At 34.9% G+C, this 24,144-nt stretch overlaps 3 protein-coding genes across 5 annotated transcripts; all 3 read right to left on the reverse strand.

The window, feature by feature from the left end:
- Positions 1 to 912: 912 nt before the first annotated feature.
- On the reverse strand, positions 913 to 3,877 carry LOC105173620 (uncharacterized). 2 transcript variants are annotated; one of them, XR_848760.3, is made up of 3 exons: positions 3,079 to 3,877; positions 1,729 to 1,793; positions 913 to 1,210 (listed from the first exon to the last, which is right to left on the reverse strand). XR_848760.3 is itself a non-coding variant. In XM_011095428.2 (2 exons), the coding sequence occupies exon 1, from the start codon at positions 3,670 to 3,672 to the stop codon at positions 3,124 to 3,126; it is 549 nt and encodes a 182-aa protein (XP_011093730.2). In that variant the 5' UTR covers positions 3,673 to 3,877; the 3' UTR covers positions 1,459 to 1,793; positions 3,079 to 3,123. The 2 variants fall into 2 exon arrangements, 1 of the variants encoding a protein (XP_011093730.2); XM_011095428.2 differs by lacking the exon at positions 913 to 1,210 and having other exon boundaries at positions 1,459 to 1,793.
- Positions 3,878 to 8,635: 4,758 nt separating this feature from the next.
- Positions 8,636 to 12,518, reverse strand: LOC105173621 (transmembrane 9 superfamily member 7). Its single transcript, XM_011095430.3, has 7 exons — positions 12,165 to 12,518; positions 11,436 to 11,600; positions 11,236 to 11,345; positions 10,873 to 10,981; positions 10,672 to 10,784; positions 10,213 to 10,363; positions 8,636 to 10,134 (listed from the first exon to the last, which is right to left on the reverse strand). Exons 1-7 carry the CDS (start codon positions 12,291 to 12,293, stop codon positions 8,980 to 8,982), a joined length of 1,932 nt encoding a protein of 643 aa, XP_011093732.2. The 5' UTR covers positions 12,294 to 12,518; the 3' UTR covers positions 8,636 to 8,979.
- A 2,049-nt stretch (positions 12,519 to 14,567) lies between these two features.
- LOC105173622 (receptor-like serine/threonine-protein kinase ALE2) lies at positions 14,568 to 22,515 on the reverse strand. Of its 2 annotated transcripts, none has more exons than XM_088875438.1 (12): positions 21,856 to 22,515; positions 20,662 to 20,895; positions 20,474 to 20,596; positions 19,953 to 20,081; positions 19,690 to 19,860; positions 19,517 to 19,585; positions 19,367 to 19,441; positions 18,921 to 19,292; positions 18,534 to 18,830; positions 17,656 to 18,033; positions 17,334 to 17,577; positions 14,568 to 15,746 (listed from the first exon to the last, which is right to left on the reverse strand). In XM_088875438.1, the coding sequence occupies exons 1-12, from the start codon at positions 21,932 to 21,934 to the stop codon at positions 15,065 to 15,067; spliced, it is 2,853 nt and encodes a 950-aa protein (XP_088731564.1). In that variant the 5' UTR covers positions 21,935 to 22,515; the 3' UTR covers positions 14,568 to 15,064. The 2 variants fall into 2 exon arrangements, with proteins under 2 accessions (XP_088731564.1, XP_011093733.2); XM_011095431.3 differs by having other exon boundaries at positions 17,656 to 18,036; positions 21,856 to 22,513.
- Between the last annotated feature and the right edge of the window lie 1,629 nt (positions 22,516 to 24,144).

Here is a 24,144-nt window from a genome sequence, read left to right on the forward strand (position 1 = left end):
TAATATATAGATCTCGCTGCTAGTCACAATTTATTGAATCTGTTGATACTAGCAAAAAAAATTTGAATGAAAATCCATATTGTTTCTCGATTGACTTATCACTGACTTATTGTAGGTCAAACAATTCTTTTCCTAACCAAACTATCCCTATTTTATATTGATAATTGATATATTGCTTGTTGATAAATGAATTCCATATTGTAATTATATTTGATTCGCTCAATATATATATATATGTATATATTGGCTGATATGTATTTTATGATCTTCTAAAACAGAGTCTTTTTGAAATATAATTAATGTTTTTGAGAGTTCTATTGATGAAAATAGCTTGTAATTTAAAAGAAAAAATTGATATATCTTACTTCAAATTGGAAGAATGAATAAATCTAAAAAAATTTAGAAAGACATATATCTCCTTAAACTTCAAAATAGGGCTTGAAAGTAAATTGGAGGAAGTATATATATATATATATATATATATATATATATATTCACATTGATGGTTATCAAGATCTACCCGTACCACAATGGTTAAAAGGTTTTCACGAAAATTCTAAGATTAAAGGTGTAACACTCTATAATGAAACTATAACTATATCTTTTCTAAATATTACACTTAAAATAAATCATGTTAATACATACATATAATATGCACATAATCCATGTACTGTTTCAACAATTCTATTTCTCCAAAGGTTGTATACGTACTGTTTTCTTTTCTCATTTATATTATTATATGTATAATACCCATATTATTATTATATATATTGTAATACTAAAACGTGACACCACTTGCCACCCACTAAATAGTGGCAGCCCACGTGTGAAAGGGTCCAAATCCACTAGTAGGACCTATGTGGACGACTTGGCTTGAGCCAAAGCTCTTACTCTCTCACCTCAACAAGGTAATTGACAACAAAATAATTTAATTCAATCAAGTGTAAGTCAAATGCTTTGTGGCCTGAATATCGTCCCTAGCCCGAGCATGTTTTTAAGAGAGTTGAGGAGCTAGAGAGGGTTAATCGGCAGCAGCATGTTCAGTTGGAGCAGACCATCTTGTAGATGAAGTCGTCTTTCTTTTGGTGCTAGAGTGCTAAGCAGGACTGCACCTCTCAAGACTGCACCTCCTGCCGGTGAAGAAAATATTCCCTTTTCCGAAATGAAGGGGACTAAGTTGGTAGCAGGGTCTTCTTGATCAGCCTCTCTCCTGTCATGAAAAACAATTTATTTTTATAACTAGTTTATGCCCGACTAATTTTACTTCTTCTACTCACTTGTTCTAAACATGCCTTGCTACTTGTGTTTTTATCTCCATGTTATGTTGTTGATGTATTTTCTATATAAATATGGGGGCAGTTGGTATGCCTTTTGTACTACTTTCTGCAACAGTAGGATATTGGGATATCTCAATATGCTTAATACATGCATAAAAAACTCATCAAATAAAAAGTCAAATATGCCCATCTGGCATGCAAAATATGTTTTTCTTTAAAGTAGATATTAGGTGTTTCCATTCGATGAGTATTCCTAGCAAATAAGTTGGTGTAATATAACAAGAACACTTAGCTAAGTTTAGCTAGACAGCATATTTTTGCTAGGAGCAACATCGCATGACTTGCCAGATGGTGGTATGATGTTTTGAAGCAATGCTTTCTTGTATGCGTTACTATGTTGTTCAAGCAGGATTGCCAGCATCCTCAAGGTAATTCTATCCAGGACTATTACCTGCTTCAAGCCTCCCTTCTTAAGCTACAATGTAATGGGCTTCCCTTCCAGGCAGCTTAGCTAGTCTGTTGTAAAATTGAAGTAAGCAAATGTTAGAGCGCGAAAATATATGAGTATAAAGATAATACGGTTTGGTAATCCATCATATGTATGCTAGTAACTTGCAGCCTTCAAAGCTAAGAAAGTGTGTTGCTCGATGGGAACTTGCTAAAGTTTATAACCTAGAAGATGCCAGTTAAGGGTGGCTTACTAAGGCCCGAGTGCATCTTCTAAGGGTAGCTTATTAGGGCTCGAAACTAGTAGGAGTGCTCCTGAGGGCAACTTATTAAGGTTCGTAGCCAGTAGAATTATCAACTTTTTATTAGTGCAAAATATAGCAGGGGAACGAATACCACTCTTAGTTCAACATAGTAATGCTTATTAAATGAAGTAATAAATTTCGAGTAAGAAAAGGGTTTAGGAGTAGAACTTCTTGAAATTTTAGGCATTTCATGGTCGGGAGAGTTTTCTTTCAACTTGTAAGCACTGAATTTGACAATTAGGATTATTTGTAGCGGCCCTTTGAATTAGGATTATAAGTCAAAAAGGGTATATTAGTCATTTTTGTTCCAAGAAGGGGTTAAAATCCGTCAAAAATCAATCCATTTTGCATTAAGGGCACGTGTAATCCACCTTCCGAAGAGGGATTTAATGCGGGGTTTTCTAAATCATGGGGTCTTTCAACTTATTTTTAAAGCATAGGGATAACTAATTTGGGAAAACATAAGGGGGTAAAATAATTTGGCCTTAAAAATTAAAAAAAAAAGGACAAAATAAATAAAAGAAAGTTAAAGTTAAGAGCATATAGAAAATTGGTTAAGATTAATTTGTTGCTTAAATTCATTTTTGTGATTTTTCTCTATTTAAAACTTGAAGAAAAATGGAAAAGAATGGCTCATTGGACGAAAACTTAAGAAATACCACAAAACAAAGGAAAAATTGCTATCTTTTCTCTTTCAAATGAAATTTTCATTAATTTTAATGATTTTATTAATGAAAAAACTAAAAAAAAATAATAGTTTAATAATCAAAACTACAATCTCAAATTAGTTTAAGGATCAAAATCACAATCATCCCAAGAGCAGTATATTTTAGCAAACCCAAAATATGAAGAATTTTGATATGTTAAATTGAGTAAGAAAAAAAAAAAAAAAGAAGAAGAAGAAAGAAAAGAAAAGATTAAAAAGAAATAAAGAATGAACCAAACTAAAGTGCCCTTTTGGTAGAAACTTCAACTTTTGTCTTCACAAATTTGTTTGTTCAAAATGCGTATTCAAAGCAAAAACCACTAACAACAAATGCTGTACTCACATTCTGATTCTGCCCTCTTCTCTTCTCCCTAAATGGGTCAAAACCCTAGTCAACTATTTTTTCTTTTGCTGTTTCTTCTTTCAGTTGGCCGAATATTTCTTCAAGAAACTCTACCCACGTTGCATCTTCACTGTCATCGGCATACTCGCATCCCCCGGGGAGAAACCCCTCCAACTCCACGTCCCAGTCCGCCTCCCCGACAATACCCCCTTCCATCCACCACTCACGCGCCTCCGCACAGTCAAGCACCCACGGGCCTCTGCACCTCCTGGCTCCGCCGATGTCTATGCTGGCCATGACGGAGGAATCGGAGTCGGAGAAGGAGGAGCCGCATGACTCCTCATTTCCGTTGATGGTGACGTAAGCCGACGACGACTGGAATATGAGTGACGTGGAGTAGGGGTCGTCGATGAACCTCACCTTTATGGGGGGCGGAGGCGTCCCGAACAAGTCTAGAAGCTTCGACAACTCCGAAGCCGTGTCGTCGTCGACGATAAGCCACGAATCCATCACGCTGTTGTCGTCTTCCTGCGCCTCGTCGCCCACGACAACCCCATTTCCGGTAGTACTACTGCTACCCTCTTCCATTTCCATCCGCGTGCGATCTTTCTCTCTGTGTATGTGTGTGAGAGAGAGAGCGAGAGAGAGAGGATTCTTGAATCTTGGAGTTGGGGTTTCAGCTCTCACGCAAAATACATACAGAGGAGGAGGGGGTGTGCATTTTCGAAATGAGAATGGCGCTGCAGCGGCACTGGGAGCATACGGCGTCGGTTTGAGTGCAAAATACAAAAGTGGGTGTCGTCTGCGTGGGGGTGGGGGTGGGGTTGGGAGTTATTCATTTATGGAGTGTCAGAGAGCAGGTGGACGCTGGATTGCCACGTGTCCGGGCAGATGGCGATGTGATGACGTGGCAACAAAGGCGCAAAATGGCGGGAAGACGGAGAGAAAGAAGTGGCGATCTCACTCACCCTAGTGTATCTCCATGACGACATGTATCATTTTTTAAAATTAAATTATAGAGTAAAAATTATGATCATCTTCTTTTGAATTTGATATAATTATAAATATTTTTTTATTATTCAAAAAATTATAAATATTTTTTTTAAATTAAAAATAATTATTTAAATCCTAAATAGTAAATTGGCCATTATCATTACCTTAATTGAAATACTTTAAAAATAAAAATATAAAAAAATTTAAGGGTAGATAAAATAAATAATTATAAGGAATATTTGTTTATAAAAATATTTAAAAAAAATTTTAGAAATATATATAATTTTAATTTATAGTCCAAAAATGCATTTTGCTTAGTTGATCATAAAAATTCTATGAAAATCTAATAAAAGCTAACAAAATGGACCCTATGTTAAAATCAGAAGAGTACTTATAATTTCTTAAATAATGAGGAGGTATTTATAATAATATCAAATTTTGATAGAAGTAGTTATAATTTACCCTAAATTACATTATATTTGAAAATAAAAAAGTAGTGTACATGACGTGGGAATAATCTCTTTAATGTCGTACAATAATCTACCACTCCTAACCTATTTCAAATTGTGTCTGTTTCGAAACCGCTTTGATAAGATCCAAATCTAAATTTGTATGGTTTGACAGTAATTAATTGAGCAACTTTTAAGTTTGTAGTTCACATAAAATTTTAAAATATTCATAAATATTCGTCTTTTTTCATACTTCAATTACAATTTTAATATTTTTATTATTTCTTACGACCTCAACCATTTTACGTCTATTCTAACTTAGCTATCTAATTTAGGTATTGAAGGAGTATAATTAGAATCATCTCAATATGATTCTTATAATGTTTTTTGTTTTATAGGTCTTATATCGAGAGGAATCTAAAAACATGCATTTTATTCAAAAAGCATATTTCCCGAAATTTAAAGATAAACATATATAAATGAATATAATTTATGTATGAATCTTGTAAAAATAGAATAAAAATAAGGGATAATTACACTCCTCTCTCCTGAGATTTGGTGTAATTACACGTAGATCTCCTGTAGTTTGAAAAATTATATTTAAAACCCCTAATATTTACTTCTGTCAAACAAATAAGTTCCTCCGTTAGTTAAATTCATCAAATTTGGTGATATTAACAAAATAAATTGAACTAAAATTGATATTTATTCTCGATTAATTGCTAGTTTATTGCAGTGTCAATAATTTTGTTCAAACTAAACTCTCTTTATAACTGTGAAGATATACTTTATCATATGCATTAATGCGTAAACACACATGAGGGTAATTTATTCATAAAAATATTTATTTTACCTGCAATAAATCAATAATAAGTCAACTGGAGGTAAATATATATTTTATTTTATTAATATCAGTAAAGTCAGTGAAATTTGAGTTAACAGAGGAACTTATTTATTAGACAAAAATAAATTTTAGAAATGTCAGATATAATTTTTTAAATTACATAAAATTTACGTATAATTACATCAAATCTAAAAAAATAAGAGTGTAATAATTCCTAAAATAAAAATGAGAGAGAGAGAGAGAGAGGTGACAGTGACGCGGTGATTAATATGGGTGGGTTGTTGACTTATTTAAGTGTGACACCATGAGGTTTTGCCATAAAAACCAATAATTTAATTATGGCTATAAGATTGTTTGCTACGAATTTTCTATTCGATTCACAACACCACATATATATATATATTAAAATATATATTTATTTGTTCAGATCCTTATATAAATATAATTTAACAGCTCATTATTAAAAAAAATAAAATAGGTAGCATCAATATTTTAATTTATTATTCAACACGTTTCATATATTACGATCGATTGTTATTATTATTTAATTAAATACACAATTAAAAATAATTTCTTATCTTGTTTGAAATATATGGAATCTCAATAATTTATATCAGATTTAAGAGGAAACGCGACTTCCGTATGATTTTGTCATTTTTATTTTAAAAGAATAAATAAATAAATGATTTATGAGATTTGATAAAGTAATTATACATAATCCAAAATAATGTCATATTCCCATTGTAATGCTTATTTTTCTCTTTTTGTGCTTTGTGTTCTTTCTTTTGTCTTCTTGCTCACATGCACCGCCCAAATTCATCACTTAGAAGCGCGTTTAAAAGAAACCAAAGACGCGTGTTCAATGTGGCAACTTACAATAACGGGATTTTGCAGCACAAACGACAAAAAGTACAACTTATTCCTGCTATTCTTCTATGTCAAATTGGACTATTTAAGTTCATCCATACGTAATTTTATATCCGTTTTAGTAGAGAGCTTGTGGGCCCGGTTTGGTTTCATTTTTATAATTTTTTTAGTTTTCTTATATCTGATGCGAGCGGAAAAAAATAATATTTGGGTACACTTGAAATAGATAGTAAGGAAATATAATGTTAGGCATTAAGAGAGTGCAAATGAGTGAAATCGTGTTATTTTTTGTTTTTGTTTTTTTTTTTATATGCAAATAAGAGATTAACATTTAAGTATATGTTTTAGAAGAAAAATATTTTTGATCTTTCGGTTAGAGTTGTAGTATAGGTAACGCTAAATTTCCTACAAATTTGGTGGAAGGTCAACTCCTAACCACTGGAGAGTCTCCCCAAATTTGGTGGAAGGTTATCTCCAAAGGGTTGGTCCGATTGGAGGATCCATTGATGCTCGAGGGAGGGGGGGTTGCGAGCCCGATGCAGATAAGTGTATCTTGAATAATACCTTTTCAAATTTTTGGTGAGGTGGTTGAGGATACGTCTTTCTTAAGACAGAATCCAAGTTTTTTGGGTTTAGAGGTTACTTCCAATTGGGGGTGTAACGTGTCACTGCTAAGGCGGCACGTCCTTATCTGATTCTATAGGGTATGCCCTTAGAGGTTTTACGTGGACGCCACCTATGTTACTCGTGGACTCCATGTGAGGCTTGAATTTGGTTAGGGGATTCCAAATACTTAAGCTCTATGAAGCTCTTTTGGGTTTGAGCCGATCAGACTTTTTTTAAAAATCGATTTTCCATAAGCATTCTGCCGAACTCCCTAAAGGCTCTACTCAGACTAGGCTACCTAAGGGCACCCTGGGTCCTTGTTCGAATTGGACCTCCCAGGGGCATTTTCAGTCTTGCATTCAGTTGGACTTTTATGATCACTTTCTTTCTTTTGGACTACTTAAGCCTCTTTGAGTCAGTCCATTTTTGTGTGCATCAATATCGATTATAATTATATCGCAATTTTAATTTATTAACAATTAATATATCATGATTAACATCAATAACATTGTATCAATATCAAATATCATAACTATTTAATATTAATGTAAACTAATACTTATATATTGGTGGGATCAACTCCAAGAGGCCTCACTTTTACCAATTAAATTGCAGCTAGTCTTAATTGTTCTACACATGGTATTTTAAAAGAAATTATTAAAAAAATCTTAGTGATTTGTTTATTTTTTAAATTATTTTTGAGAAATCTTTTAATCCATTAATGTCATATCAAATTTCTCGATATAAATTTTTTTAAAAATATAGTTTTATTGATAGATTAATCTAAATATATAATTAAAAATATAAAATAATCAGAAGATTATGTATTTATGCATATAGAGTTATGATTAGGATTTTTTGTAAAACAACATTTGGAGGAAGATATTTGACAAAAAGGAATGCGTATGTTTTGTTTATTGGAACGTTTTAGGCCTCTCTGGGAACTCCAAAAAGAGAACCCAACAAATTCTCCCACACTGCTCCACAAAAATTGCTAAGATAAATTACAACAATTTAATTTGAGATTTAATGTAATTATAAATTTTATTATTTTAAAAAATATTAATAATTTTTTGATATTTAATAAAATTATGTAATCTTTGGATTGAGATTTCGAATTATAAACTTTGCCCTTGTCATATTTTATTTTTATTTTAAAAAGAATAAAAAATTATAAAAAAAATCTAATGAGGTGGATGAAAAATTTTAAAAATTTATAAAATTTCTCACGTAATCCATTAAAAAAATTTTAAAAATAAGTAAAATTAAAATTTATATCACACAATGGCATTTGATCAATTCACCATAAGAGTGGATGAAAACCTAACAAAAACTAACAGATTGAGTTAGATGTTGAACGATCGTAAAAAACAGGGGTATTGGTAATATTTCAAACAATAAAAAATATTTAAAAACTATATCAAATCTTTGGGAGCTCGTTGTAATTTACCCAAATCATTAACTAATCTGCATAGAAAAGATGAGATACAATAGCTAAAGTATGGCTTACTTCGATATCCTGATGCCCCTTCCTGACATCACGCTCTATCCCTAATTTTAGATTGTACTTAGATTGATTGATCTAAAGATGTAGATTTTAAGTTTTGAATGTGAAATCATTCGATTTTGTTTGGATAATTTTATATTACAAAGAATATCGTTGTTCTTCAACTATATTTTGAAGTATGTCTGGTAAAATAATGATAAATTTCAAATTCTTGTGATATAAACTCAATTCAATTCTTACCTCGAATTCAAATCCTTGTACGCAAATATAGCTTAAGTGATAGAATTATCATTAAACCTGAATTCATTGAGTAAGGAAGCCTTCTCAATTGCAACTATTTCACTTAATCAGTCTACAAGAAAAGCTTTATCAAAGTTTATGTAATGAATACAAATAGATACTCCAGTACAGTATGCCAACAGAGGATTTTCAATTAGATAACAGAAAGCCATAATCAAAGCATTGGAAAAACTGCAGATTCTTGAGAGATAAAGATGATTTTTCATCTACTGCAATGGTGTAATCTTAACAAAAATCTGAAACTGAATGCAGCATCTCTTGCTCCATCTTTGGTCCGAGTTAAACTTCTGCTCTTTTACTCTATCAACAATGTACCAGATATGTTCCCCAGCCAACTAGTCGATCTTGACAGACGAGTAAATCTTCCTAACAAACCAGAAGCAGGCGCAGAAGCCAATTGTCCCGGTAAGAATGAAGAAGGCATAAGCAATGATAGACATGTAGCCGAAGTAGAGAATGCCTGAGACGAGCTTTGTGATTTCTAGCTTAGTGCAGAAATAGAAGATTGCGTATAGAAAAAGGTATAGTGCTGAAGCTCCAGAATTCAAGTAGGATCTCCACCACCACCTGTAATCTTCGCTACATAGCTGAAAGTAGCATAATACTATGGTTATCTCAGCACAAGTGACCAAAAGAATTACAAACACTAGGAAGAGGAAGCCGAAGATGTAGTAAAATTGATTCAGCCACACAGATGTCAGTATGAAGAAGAGCTCGACAAAGACTGCACCATATGGAAGGATTCCTCCAAAAAGCATGGCGAAAAGTGGGTGAATATACCATGGCTGCAGGGGAATTGGCCGAGGAATTTTATTGGTTTTGACGGGGTCCTCTAGTTCAGGGGTTTTGAACCCCAAGAAACTGCCTAAGAAAACCAATGGCAGTGATATGCCGAACCACAACAGTACAAGAGCAAACATTGTCCCAAAAGGCACAGCCCCAGAAGATTTTTCCCCCCATATCATGGCATTCAGAACAAAAAAGATGGCGAAAAGAACAGACGGGAACATGAATGCTGTTTTTAGAGAGATCTTCTTCCAGTCTGTGCCTTTGACTATTTTGTAGAGGTAACCGGAAGAATAGCCAGCAAATAAGCCCATAAAAACCCACAAGAAAACCATAACCGTCATCAGCCCCCCTCTATTAGAAGGTGAAAGGAATCCGAGCATTGCAAATATCATAGTCACAAAGGTCATTCCAAAGACTTGGACTCCCGTCCCAACATACACACACAATAAGCTGGAATTGGATGGTGGTCTGAAGACATCGGCATGCACTAGCTTCCACCCGGTTTCCTCCTGCACCTCGTCTTGCTCCAGCTGATTATACTTGGCAATGTCTCTATATAGTGTTCTTGCCATGATCATAGCAACCATGCCAGATAGGAAAAGGACAATCATCAAGGAATTGATAATGGAGAACCAATGAATCTGATCATCATTCATAAGAAGGTACATATCCCATCTAGATGCCCATCTGATATCACTAGACTGCCAAAGGAACAACTCTAAGAACTTGAGAAAGGAAAACAAGGAATTATTGGAACTGGAAATACTAAGATGGCAAACCTCGAAAGAAACATCATAGGTGAATACTATCTCCTTGTCCGCATCAATTTCTTGAGGAAGTATACCTGGTTGAAGTACTGTTTGAATACCATGTTTGCATGTTGACAACTCTGTGTTGTTTTCATTCCATTTCTTGTAGTGGTGATTGATACTGGTGGCAATAGTCAAGTAAAAGATGAAAAGTAAGGAGTTTGAATACTAAACAGAAGCTTTAATGTCCAATTAGCTATATGGTGAACGGAGTCAATTCTCTAAACTTCCTACCAAAAGATAGAATAATTATATAACTTGATCATGCTGCTTGTTTAGACTTGAAGTCTGCGGCAGTTCTTTACAAATTAACATAAGAAAGATAAAAGCAGAATTGGGATAGGAGAACCACTCGGAATGGCTGAAAAAGAATATATAATCAACACACATTTCATTGTCCAAGGAAACAGCTGAAGATATAGAACAAACCTTAGAGGAGTGACCTCAAAACCAACAACACGAGCTGCGTCAGCGTCAGGATCAGGGTGATACTTAACTCTGAAGTTCAGATGGTTGTTTATAAAATATCTCTGATCTTTGCTCTGGTGCCAAATATAACAATCACCAATCAAGATTAAAATACAAGAAGTTCATATAATAAGAGTCCTGGTAAACATAAATGAATCTTACTCCAGAATATTTCCCTTTAAATCCAACTTGAAACCCTCGTTCATAAATTCTCCGCTCACCTCCATCCTTCCTCTGCCGAACAACTGCAACTGGAAGATTGTCCAGAATCCTATATGGCAATTTAGAAATAAACTTTATACAGAAACTGTAAGAAAAGAATTAACAAAAATCTGACCTGAGCTACCAATCTACGTGTATTGGGAAGTGAAAATTATTGTGATAAAACTGAAATTCATAGCAAGCTTGTCCATTGGAAACTAACTAGACTGTTTAACCTTTTCAAAAGAAGAATAAAAAGTTCAATGACAGAGACTTTATACGCGCTTCTACAACTAAATGTTTCCAGAATGATCAAGAACTTACATATTGACTCGATAATCATCATTAATCTTCTTTTTGAAGCTCTTTGCAGATGCAGCAGTAAGTTTCACTCGGCAGGCTATTTTACATGATTCTGGTTTTCTCATGCTAAACTGGAGTAGATATTGAACAAAATTAGATACAAAACAAAACCATAAGCTTATAAAGAGAAGTCCTTTTTATGAATAAAACAGCATACTCACACTATATACAGAATTCTCGATCCGATCACCCCGAAGAACTTCTCCTAAATTTTCTGCTCTATTCCTAATCTTTGGAGGTTTACAATAACTCAAGAAATAGTAGTCGTACGGCAGTTGTGTCTTTGTTGAGGAAAGTTTGTTCACTTTCACTTCAAGAGCTTCCCCCTGCATATCATTTAGAATAGAATCATTATCAAAATTATCAATGAACGGAAAAAATCAATAGATTGATATCAAGAAACTTCACAAGCAGCATCAGCACCCACAAACACGATTCATCAAGCTGATAATATTTATTTGCTCAGTGAAATGCGGCGTCGCATGACTAGTGTAAACACGGGCCTGTTTTTTGTGTTCTTTTTCAGACAGTAATTGAAGTAAAATCATATACATAATATGTATTCTCACTGACAATATATTAATTTAACACTACTCTTCAATATAAACTACAATCTCGTTAACTAATCCAAACACATTCTCATCTCACATGAAAACCTATACAAAATTAAAACACATATTTTCTACTAAAATTGAAAACACATATCACTCTTACAGCCATTAATTTCCAAAACTCGCACTCTATTCTCAATATGCAAACAACTACCCACATATCAACAACAGATAAATCATAAAACACACACACACACACTAGCCCACATTTGAAATCGAGAACACCAAGAATTTATGCAAATGCCTTTTGGGCGTGCATAAAAAGAAGAGGAGACTCACCGTCTGAAAATCACGCGGCGCAACGCCGGGAAGATAAAACCCATTTGCCGGCGACGCTTTGATCAGTAGTTCCACCACTACTACTGCCCAGAATGTGCTGATCATCATCATCCGCCCAATTTCTCCCATTACCAACTTCACTTCACACACAACAGCAATGAGGAGGTGGAGTGTATATAACCGTGACAAAAGGGGAAGAAAATTTGTGGGCTGGTCAGCTACGGGTGGAAGTAAAGCATCCTTATGCGGGAATTTCTTGGAGCCAGCCCAGTTAGCATTGAATGAATTGTACGAAAGCCTTACGCCCCGCCAGTTTTCAAGCTGCTGGTGGGCTCGTGTCTTCGTGGAGTAAACGGCGTTTTCTTTTCACTGTCTTGGTGTGTGCGAATATGGGGAAACGCGCTTTTTCTTTCATTTCCATGTTACTGTAACTATTACGCCTTTCCCTTCCCTTCACTAATTTAATTATTTTATAGTAAGTTTTTGCCAATTTGATTCCTTTATATTCGTTTGTAAGGTGTTGGGTATTTTTTTTTATACAAATAACTTTACATAAATTATAATATCTCATCTCGATATATTAAGTAATATTTTTATTCAATTAATATATCAATATTATTGAAAATAATATATAGAATAATTCACAATATTCACACGTTTGATGGGACTCAAATACATGATCCCAAACTTGTTTATACAACCTCCGTCTTAGCCATAATCTTTAAATTAAAAATTCATCATTGGGGTGCTAGGGTATTTTTAATTTACGGGTTGTTTGGGTAAAATTATTTAAAATATTTTATAAACTCATAAATATTTAATAAGATATTTTTAGAACATATAAGAAGTTAAATTTTATTTATAAATAAATTTTTTTTAAAGTATTTGAATAAAATAAAATCATAAAATTTATAAAATATTAGTAATGATAATTTTACAATGAATAGAATTAAAATCGAGGTAACTTATTAAAATATTAAGAAAAATGGGAACATTTTATATTTTTGTAAAAGAGTTTATAAATTATTAACATCATATTTTTAATCTATAAAATATTTTTAAAAGCTTATAAATTGACTCAAACACTCTCGTAATTAATGGGCACAAATTATATTGATATTGGTAAATTTTGAAGCCAACCAAGTGACAACTTGGGGCATTGGGTTTAGGGCAACAATATATATATATATGGTAAAATTAATACTTAAGTCAACTCTCAATTATTTAAGTTAAAAGATTGTAGAAGTAGAAAATGAATTCGATTCAATTAGCTTACAATATAAGACGTTGAATTAGTGCATGAATAGTCAAAGCCCTCAGTGCTAGGCTAGCTATGGATTTATGCTGTGAATTTCAATGGGATTGTTGAATCCAGTGTTTTAAAATTCGAACCGGTCATCAAACAAGAAAATTCAGTGGGTTACGAGTTACTGATTCAACCATTGGTCCGATCGTGGTCGAATCAATGATGTCATATATAATAAATAATTATAAAATAAATAAAATAGATATGTAATAGCCTAATACAATAAATGTAGCATAAAAATACTAAAAATTCAAATAATAAAAGTCAAGCCACAACCAAAATACAAGTTCCAAAACATTGAAAAGCTAATAAGCGTCCAACACTAATTATTCTAATTATCAAAATCATAAAAAGAAAGTGGAAGAAAATTGGGATTTAAGCATGTTTTAAAACAGGCCAAGACCCTGGTTCGCATGACCTGGTACCGGTTCGGCGGCCGGACCGCCGGGTCGGCCGATTCTCTCAAAATAACACAGTTTTTGGCTTCCATCCATTTTTGCCTTTTGTCGGACCCATTTTGTGGCCAACTCAGCGATTCGAGCGGTCCGAATTGAGTTTTAGAACATTGGTTGCATCAATCCAAAAGATTTCGCTCCACAGAATTGGATTCATCTCATATTAGTCCTATTATTCCTGCTTGTAGGAGCTTTTCTTTTTCTTTTGTGCGTAGGTCAGCTGATATGGTTGCTCGCTATCTCGCACGATGTCCTGTTCAGGAGGGTGCCGAACCTCCCATGTCTTTATTTGATACTTTGAGGGCGGATGCCCAACTTCATTTATAGTACTCCATGATTTCCTTTCCAAAAAAAAAAAGAAAAAAGAAAAAAATACTGCAATGAATTTCATTTGTATTTAATATGGTTTAATTTGAAACCGTTTGATCACTCGTTCAAATCCAAATCCTTTCGTCCCAGTAGAACCTTACAGATAATAAGAGATTTGGGTTAATTACATCCTCTTAAATAACATATTTATACTTTACCCCAGTCAAATGTTGGAAATTACATTTAGATCCCTTCCAAAAATGCAACATTTGCAGCCATCCATCTGCTGTCTTAACCTATAGATTCCGGCGAGAATATTATGCAGTCAAGAAATGTGAGAGATCTGAACTATTTATTAGTAGATGTGATGTACATAAGAAGGCATATTTGGACAAGAACATCTCATGCCTTGTAGGAATAGAGAATAGACAATTATGGACCAGTTCCTGTACAATTATGCTTAAGAAGTTCAAAATTATTACATTAAATCACACTTACTACTGCCAGAAGAGGCGGGCGATGGAAGTTCAGTTTCAAATCTTTCCAAAAACTCTCCAGCATCTTGGCGACGTCTGCTTTAGCAGGCTGCATGCCATGCATTGCAATCAGACTGCATGCCATGCATTGCAATCAGACTGCATGCCATGCATTGCAATCCAATGCATCCTACACGAGACTCATCTTCAACCCCTGTGAGAAGGGCAGTACTTGCCAATTCTAGGAATGAAAATCGTTCCTCTTGTCGCTATCTCATTGCTTTGTTGCACTAACAACATTCTGAAGGTAACAGCCGTTATGTGTTCCGTTCGTATGACGCAACACTAGTGCAATTAATTCCAGAACCTGAATGGAACCCCGTGCTCGCTTACACTGCCCCCAGACAATCGCCTCATCATCTTCCACAGCCGTTTTCCTTTGCCTGTTCTCAGAGGTCCTGAGCTGGAATGCCTTCTAAAAGTCTCGGACTCTTGTCTATCAAACTTAGCGGAAGAACTCAGTAGCTCTGACATGGAAAGATTTATCTCGACATCGACTGGATAATCATAATTAGAGACAGGAGATTGAGTAAGTAAATGATCTGGCAGTTGGTCTGAGTTGGTACTATTCCTAGCTCCCATTTCTATCGACATATCCTCTTGGCTACAACTTCCAGAACGCCATTCTCTCGTTTCATCACACTGATTACGTACGAGTTTTAAGGCCTGAACCACCTCACCCATAAAAGGCCTGTGTGATACCTCTGGTTGAACACACATTGAAGCAATAGCAGCTACTTTTGCTATACTATCAAATGGAAAATCGGGCCCCAAGGATGCGTCTACGATCGATCCTAAACCCTCTCTACTTGTTAGGAGAGGTCGTGCCCAAGAAACTAGATTTTCTTGACCAGGCGGCTGAGTCATGTCTACTGGTTTTCTTCCAGTTAGGAGCTCCAAGAGGACTACACCGTAGCTGTAAACATCACTTTTCACAAGAAGATGCCCTGTCATTGCGTACTCTGGAGCCACATACCTGGTTTGACATATGAAGACAAAGATTAGAATATGAAAGATGCATGGTTGAAATTCATTTGAAATATGGGGAAAAGAGCAAGAAAGAACATTAAATTGACCATAAAAATTGGCTGAATGTTTGGTGCTAGCTCCATGGTTTGGGGGGAAGTCATATAAATTGCGCATACTTCTCAGCTCTAATATCTTAAACAACGATGTGACGGAATCTCTTAAGATGAAACTTAAGTAAATTCGAGTAAATGCAAAGCCCTTGTGGGGACTGTGACTGAATCTCTTGCCAGTCAGATTACTGTTTTCCCTCACGACACTCATATGTTTAAGGACCTTTTAAGGATTATTGTTCTGGAAAACATTTGTGGACGCACCATGAGGCAAGGTGCTCCAAAATGCCTCAAGGTACTAAAAGCAGCATTTTTCATACAGTGCACAAGCTCAAGCACATACTCAAGCACTAGGGGGTGCATGCGCTTATTGCAGCAAAGCAGCCCCAAGTCGATTGTCGAGTGGCCAAGAGGAGTCTGAATGAAGATATTTTTTTCAAGGGCCGAAAGGTCTTTTATCGCTAAATTTTCAATAGACCAACATTTAAAATTGAAAATTTTCAAAATAAGATATAAACGCAATAACAGAAAAATTAAAGAGAAACTCTCTTAAAGAATTTCCTACTATTATTCTTCTCCAAATTTATCCTCAAGTTTCTAGTTGATTTTAGACAGACTTGTTCTATTTTGGTTTAGTTATCTACAGAGTACCAAACATCCCTCATAATTTCTTTTACTCTAGACTTGTATTATCAGGATCTTATTTATCCAAAAGATAAAATAAAATAAAGGCCCTAATTTCTTTGTTGCATTTCCCTCTAGAGACAATTTTTACTTATATCGTCATTCTGATTTTATGAAAATAATTTGTACATTGTTCTAATACCTTAAGACCTATTAGTTTAATCCTTCTTCTTTTTATTGCACGTTATTCCTTTCACACAAATTTTTTATTACCATTTTCTCTGATAGATTTTTACGCTGTTGATTATCATTAAGAAACTTCAATATTATTTTTTAATCTTTACAAATATTTAATATAGTGAATTCGACTTCTCATCTCTATTTAATCTAATATTCCAAAATGTTATCTTAGACCGAATAGGGATGATCTATAGCTTCTGATGGTAAAAAAGTCTTGTGGTAGTCGAGCAACTATTAGTGGATTTCAAACTTCAAGTTCCTCTATCCCTCTGTATACCAAATCAAAATATAAAGGGACAACTAATTCTATGTATTCTTAAGTTCGATCTTTATTTACTTAAAAGTACTAAGTAGAGGATGATTAGAACACCGTGTCTGTTCAGTATTATCCTTTTCTGTGAAGAGTGTTAGGATTGTGGTGAATAATGCAAATCTTTCCCTATTCAGAAATTTACACCCCGTCTTATTTGTGAAAGTGAATGCACTAAGTGCACTTTGGAGGATTTTAAGAAGAGGGTCGCACCAGAATGAGTGGAAACATGGGCAAGTCTGAAGTTCCACCTTTTCAGTTCGAATAGTGACAAAGTTATAATTTGTGAGCTATAAGGAAGGAGATTTACCCGAAGGTCCCCATGACACGGGTTGAGATGTATTTGTTTTCCCCATCCAATGCTGTACGTGCTAAACCAAAATCAGAAACTTTTGGGGTAAAATCATCTTCCAGTAAGATGTTGCTGGCCTTGAAGTCCCTATGAATGACACGGGGGCTTGAATCTTCATGCAGATAGGCTAGAGCTCGAGCAGCTCCAAGCGCAATTTTTAACCTGGCACTCCAGTTGAGCGGAGCAGTTTCTCTGTCAATGCCTGTAACAAGAATCATCGGTAGAGATTATATAACCAGAAAGGAAAAATAATAGTGACTGAAGAGTCAGAAATTCATACCATGTAAATGAGATTCCAGGCTACCATTTGGTATTAGTTCATACACCAAGCAGCGAGTGCGATCTTCTACACATATACCAATCAGCTTGACCAAGTTTCTGTGATGAAGTCGGCTGAGCATCTCAACTTCAGCCAAGAATTCACGACCACCCTGCTGATCATATCTTTTGAGTATCTTTACTGCAACTTTTGTACCATCTTCAAGCACACCACTGTAAACACGTCCGAAGCCACCTTCACCAAGTATTCTTGATTCGTTGAAGTAATCTGTTGCTTTCTCTAAATCACTTGAACAGAATGTCTTTGCGGAGCCAGTATAAGCTGCCATACTTGAACCTAGGGAGAATAAAGGAGAACTGGGACCACTTCCAAGCATAGCTACTGCCATGCATCATACATTTAGATCAGCAAAGTCTTTAAATTTGGAGTGGTAGATGAAACTTATAGATGCTTTTCAGCCATTGAAATGGAGATTTACGTGTCAGTTTGACATGGTGGAGGTGCACAAGTACAACCCACTAAATTTTTTCTTCATATTCAGCATTTATTTTCATCCTCAGCTTGGATACTAAGAGAAAACTTAACCAATTAAGATTTCTAGAACTATAACCAACAATCACCATGCTGAAAATGCTCTGCTTTAGTCAACGACCAAATCCTTCAATTTTCAGTTTTCGTGCTAGAGGCTTTTATCATTTTAGCATTATTCTGAAGTGACTAAGAAGTCTAAAATTTTAGGGGATTAAATTGTTCAAGCTACTGTAAGAACTGAAAAAGACAAAGGATGCCAAGATAACATGCATCAGAAAAATGAATATGTTTGGTGGATGCCAAGACAACAAAATGAATATACGTGAAAAAAGAAAAAGATATTTTACCTGATGATTTTGCAAGGGAACGGATTGTAGCTGGTGGAGGTGGATCTGTTTGGTGGACAGAGTCTCTATTTTTGTGCAATGACACCCATGCAATAGCACATAACAAGGCAATGGCCACAGAAGCAGAAGCGATTATTGCCGCAAGCATGCCTCTACTAAGCCCATTCCCCTGCTGCCTTCTCCTTATGTCTACAGCGAGGGGCTGAATAGTCCTTGAACTATTATCATGACCTGGGTATGGCTTACTCCCAATAATGCCAATGGCAGATGGAGGTAAAGGTGGAGACAGTGGAAGACCTATGTTTTGGGTCAACTCAGGTAGTCAGGTTGAGCTATGAACATGTATTAGATGAACTGAATTCCAGACAAGAAGGCTGATATCATTACCTGGGTATCGCACATATAGTACATCATAATCACCAAAAAGTGAAGGTTTTATAACCACTTGCTTGTGCCAGAATCTTTCAAATGTTAAAAACGGTGCAGTATCATCAAACTTCTCTTGAAGTGGTACCAAATCAATAAGGACGATGGTCTTCTCTGGATTATCTCCAGCAGCATTTGCTCCAATAATGCGAACTTGGCTTTGCTTCATAAAAATTCCAGCAGCAACTTCCGCTGCTAGTTCTGAAACCAAAGGAAAGAATGTATACAACGCCATAGTAAGACGGAGCCCCACTTGTATTGGCAACACGCAGATGCAGGAAAATCCCGGATGACCATATGTCAATGGCTCAGTGCATGTAAGTGGCGCACAATCTGTAAAATTGAACAAATTTTGAGTTTTGGTGTCAGTACCATAGGACGTATAACCTACAAAGAAGAATATCTACCTTTATGAGGAGGTGGAAGTGGTAGTGCTTGAACCGGTGGCAGCAACGGCATTTTGGGATTAGTTGGTGATGATCCTGGGATTATCAAACTGTGAACTTGACAATGAAACATTATATTACACTATATTCTGACTCTGTACAAACTGATACCTGCAGTTGTGGGCGGTGGAGCACTGCGCCTAAGATTAGCCTTCGGATCTGATTTTGTGTGATAAGGACCTGAATGGTGAAGTGATAAGCTTCAGAATAAATGAGAAATAATATGAACATTCATAAAATATTGTGAAGTAATTACGTGAATGAGCTTCCAGTGAAAGATAAACCTTGTTTGCTTGAAGCAGGAGGAATTATATGTGACAATGGGGCCGGAGTGATCTTGTAACTCCTACCGTGATGATGTTTCTTAGGGGAATAGAACCCTGGGGTTGACTTGGAAAATGGATGAGGAGTCGAAGCAGAATTAGGATGGCCCCGAGGTTTGCTTGCAGAAGGAGCTGAACTAGAAAGAGAGCAAATAACATTACTCACATGTCCATTGCTCATGAAGGATATCTTGACAAAAGTAGCACACAGATCTTCAACAAACCTTCTGTTTGGGAGTGGCTTATAGGTGCATAAGGGTTGACAATTCTACTTTCTGGTGCTGCAACTGGCATGGGGGCAATTTTCTGGCTAATGCTCGGAGGGGGCGTCGACACTGGTGACCCATTTTGTTCTATTAGAAAGACTAGCAATGTGAGCATTTGTAAATGAATTGCACCGATATGAAAACAAATGTAATAATAACAGTGAGAAGAACCATCCAAAATCAAGATTTTAGTAAAACCAAGCATAAGGCCTCTCAAGTAGCACTGTGTTAAATATCTGAAATAAAAAACACTCTCTCATATTCACCAGGAAGACTGGATGGAGATTCCTCAGGTAATATTAGTTTACAGATGGCGAATTACAGGGAATGCTTAAAGTGTTCATACATTTGAACAGTATAATTAACTTGTAAAGTGTTATGATCAGGTAATACAGATGAAGTGTTTATGTAGAGATAAACCTCACACAGGACAAACAATAACAATAGCAGAACAAATTTCTCAGCTTTCTTTCAAGTACCTGGAGAAATTGGAGAGACATGAGCATTACTGTCATGTCCTTTGGCTTGATGGGAATTTGGTGACATGGATCCTGGAGCCAATGAATGCACAATTTGCTCGTTCCATGGTGCTTCACTGGGTGCTGCATACTGAAAATCTGAATCAATTTGAACCATAAACATCTTGATGAGATGATCAACTAGCTACCTGAAGCTTGTATTGGAAACGGAGGGTATCCTGCATGCCAAGGCTTCAAATGAGGAGGAACAGGTGACATGGCTGGAAATGTGTCCTTGAGAGATGCTGGCGGTGGGACAAGAAGATATGGAGGTGGCACTGAAGGAATACTTGGCCATGGGGAAGCCGAACGACTTTTTGTCGTTTGAGGAACTGGTGCAGAATTAAGAGGAGGCATTATGACTTGAGACCGCAAACTCACTCCTGAAATGATAAATCATAACCAGATTGAGTTTAGACTCAAGGTCACACTTGAAAAATGATTAAAAACTATTAGAAAAGCAGATAGAGTTGGAGGATTGCTATGGTCTAAGAATTGACAGATTAAAAACATATATAAACTATAAAGTAATTATTTACTGCCAAAAAAAAAAAAAAACTAAGGTAAATATTTACTAGGAAAGCTACAATAGTACTCAAGTGGCTGCCTCTTTCAATTCACAACACAAACATATAATACCATTACTGCCTCATACGTTCAAGAATTCCGTTTTTACAAGAATGGAGTAGTAGCAAACTCGTATACTCGGGGGCCGGGGGAGAGATAACAAGCAAGTTATATATAGATCAAAGGGAGCCTTTTTCTCTACAACTTAGTTATTGAACTTCAGCCATAAGATAACTTATGCCACTGGAAGAACATATTTCAATTAGAAACATTCCCTCAATCAGCGAATGGACAATGTACTCAGCAGAAAATTCATTTGTCAAGCAGCCCTCAAGCCAATATTCAATTCGGTGAAATTAAGGCATTAGTTACCCTAACAGCTTAACTTGAGGCTAATCCTTTGTGGGATCATCCAAATGAACTTTTCTACAGCCAAGCTTATGCAGGACTCTTTGATGCTTCAATGAATAGCACGGATCAGCTTTTTGTCAGCAAACAAACTTGAGAAACAGATGCTGCAATCTATGCATTGATAACTATTAACTGTTACATTACATCAGAAAACTAACTCCCAGATCTTAGAATTTTACCAAAAGTTTCCGAGTTCACAAATCACAGTTCCTTTCCTACAGCTACTGTTACCAATCAAGAATGACTCCCCGTGCAAGCATTACCGGCGTTCCAAACAAGAATCAGCAAATTTAAAATCAAGAGAACAAATGGTTCTTATATCTGACAACAAAATTCAATTAAACCAACATATATGAAAGCATTACCAGCAGATCCTGGAATCACCATACAACAAGCAAAGGCAAAGAGTTTAAGCACCAACCCAAGCACTTGCAGCATCCCCATCCCCAACCCAGAAAGAAGGAGAAACAATCTCAAGAAAAAAACCTCCTCTCAAGCAGAGTAATCACACATACATCACAGAATCAGAACAAGCTAAAAGGGCCAAAACACGTTCTCCTCTTCCCAAGAATCAACCCCTCAAACAAAAATTCAATAAAGGCGATTTCTTGAAGCAATAACAAAGGGGTTTAGACTAAAGATGGAGACCCACAAGCAGAAAGAGTGAGAGGCAAGCAAAAACGCAAGAGAGAGAGGCATTTGGTTTCTTGGAAAGCCCAAAATGAGTTGGGCGATGCCATGAAAGAAGCATGTGGAATACCCCCCCAAAAAAAAGGGAAAATCGAACTTTTCCTTCTGATTAAAGGGGTGTAGAGAATAAGAGAGGAACAGCAACAAAAAATCCTGGGAATTTTTGCAGAGCAGTGATAGAGAGAGAGCGAGATTGGCATGTTGCAGAACAACAAGCGTTTCCACTGAAATCTCAACAATTAAGGTCTGGTAAAAGTGTAATTAAAGCTAACCATCCAAATATTTCTGGCTAAAAAACAAGAAAAACAAGCAACTGTTCTTGCCAAACAGTGGTAATAACTGGTATACTGAACCAGACATCACTGTTTTTTTCTTTCTTTTTTTGGTTTTTTACCTGAATTCAATTCTGTCTCTGTCCCTGCACCCTCACATGCACACACGTGAGGAGATAATTCTAAATATCCATATCTGAATATACATGTATATATACTTATTTTAATTATTCTTTCCTTTATAATTTAGTAGCACTAAAATTTAGTAGCACTACAATGACGCAGTATATAATAAACTTATTATTTGTAATTATATGTCATCTTATTTATAGAAAAATAATTTAAGACAATAAAATTAATATCCCAATAGTATTTTATTATATTAATTATTTATTGTTAAAAAATTATTTATTTTTCACTACTAATTATAAATATGGAGGTCAATTGCTACAATATCGATTTGGTCCACAAAATTTGTCTCATTGATATAGACCAAAAGCAATTTTCATAGTCATAAATAAAAATAAAAATAAAAATTGTTAATATTAAAAAGTAGAAACTTAAAAAAATTATAAAAATTGTAGGACATTTGGTCTCACAGGATATGAAGTTGTTTATATCTTATGAAATTAAATGTGCCACAATTTTATTATGTGGGACCAAAAATATTATAATATTTATTCTATAAAATTAAATATACTAAGCTCGTAAATCAAGCGACAAAAAAATATAACACAACACATTCTATCGTATGAAATTAAAAATATAATTTCCCTAAAATGGATGTTGACACTTCTTAAGCATAAGTGAACATTGTGCACGTGTAGATTCATGTTTTGACACCGATACGTAACCGATTCCTACCTTTGAGGTGATCGAAGTGGACTTGTTCACTAACCTGTCCAAGTCTTCGTCCCCTACCACAACATGTCATCAGACTCGTCACTCATTTATTTAGATGGTGATAGTCTCTTATATTATACCAAGGGAGATACATTTTGCGTACATGAAGTATGTTTTCTTCTTTAATTACCCCTCTAAATTAAATAAATTTTTATTTATCTTATATTCATGGATAATTTTTTAAATTAAATAAAAATTGATAAAAAAATCTAATGTATATATTGGTAATATCAATTTATTTAAAATGGTAAAAAAAAAATTGCATACAAGCGCACAATAAACACATACATCCTACAATACCTAAAACTCTCAAGACTATTATAAATATCTCATATATTGTTTTTTAAATCAGATTACTATTTATTTGATTTGATTACTCAATACACTCTCCTCAAAAAAGGTCAAATGCAATTTAGCCCCTTGTGTTTTAAAAAAATATTTAAAATACTCCCCTTGTAAAAAATAAAACAGCAAAAAGTCCCGATTTGATTTCAGAAATATAGCAAAATACCCCCTCAGATCGGAAGGTGTATCGCACGCGTCCTTCATGCAACTTGGACTTAATTTTTTACAATAAATTAATTTTACATCTTAATTTATGGTAATTAGATCTTACTTAATACAGTTGAAATTTTGGAAAAAATAAATCAACGGTTAGATTTCATTAAATTTGAATCAAAGGTCTAGATTTAATATACAATTCAATAATTTCACTTAATTTATATTAATGGTCCAGATTTAATATATAAATTTTATCATATTTTATTTGTTAAATATAAATAAAAAATA

Source organism: Sesamum indicum, linkage group LG11 (assembly GCF_026168435.1).
Source record: "Sesamum indicum cultivar Baizhima isolate 11 linkage group LG11, ASM2616843v1, whole genome shotgun sequence".
Lineage (NCBI taxonomy): Eukaryota > Viridiplantae > Streptophyta > Magnoliopsida > Lamiales > Pedaliaceae > Sesamum > Sesamum indicum.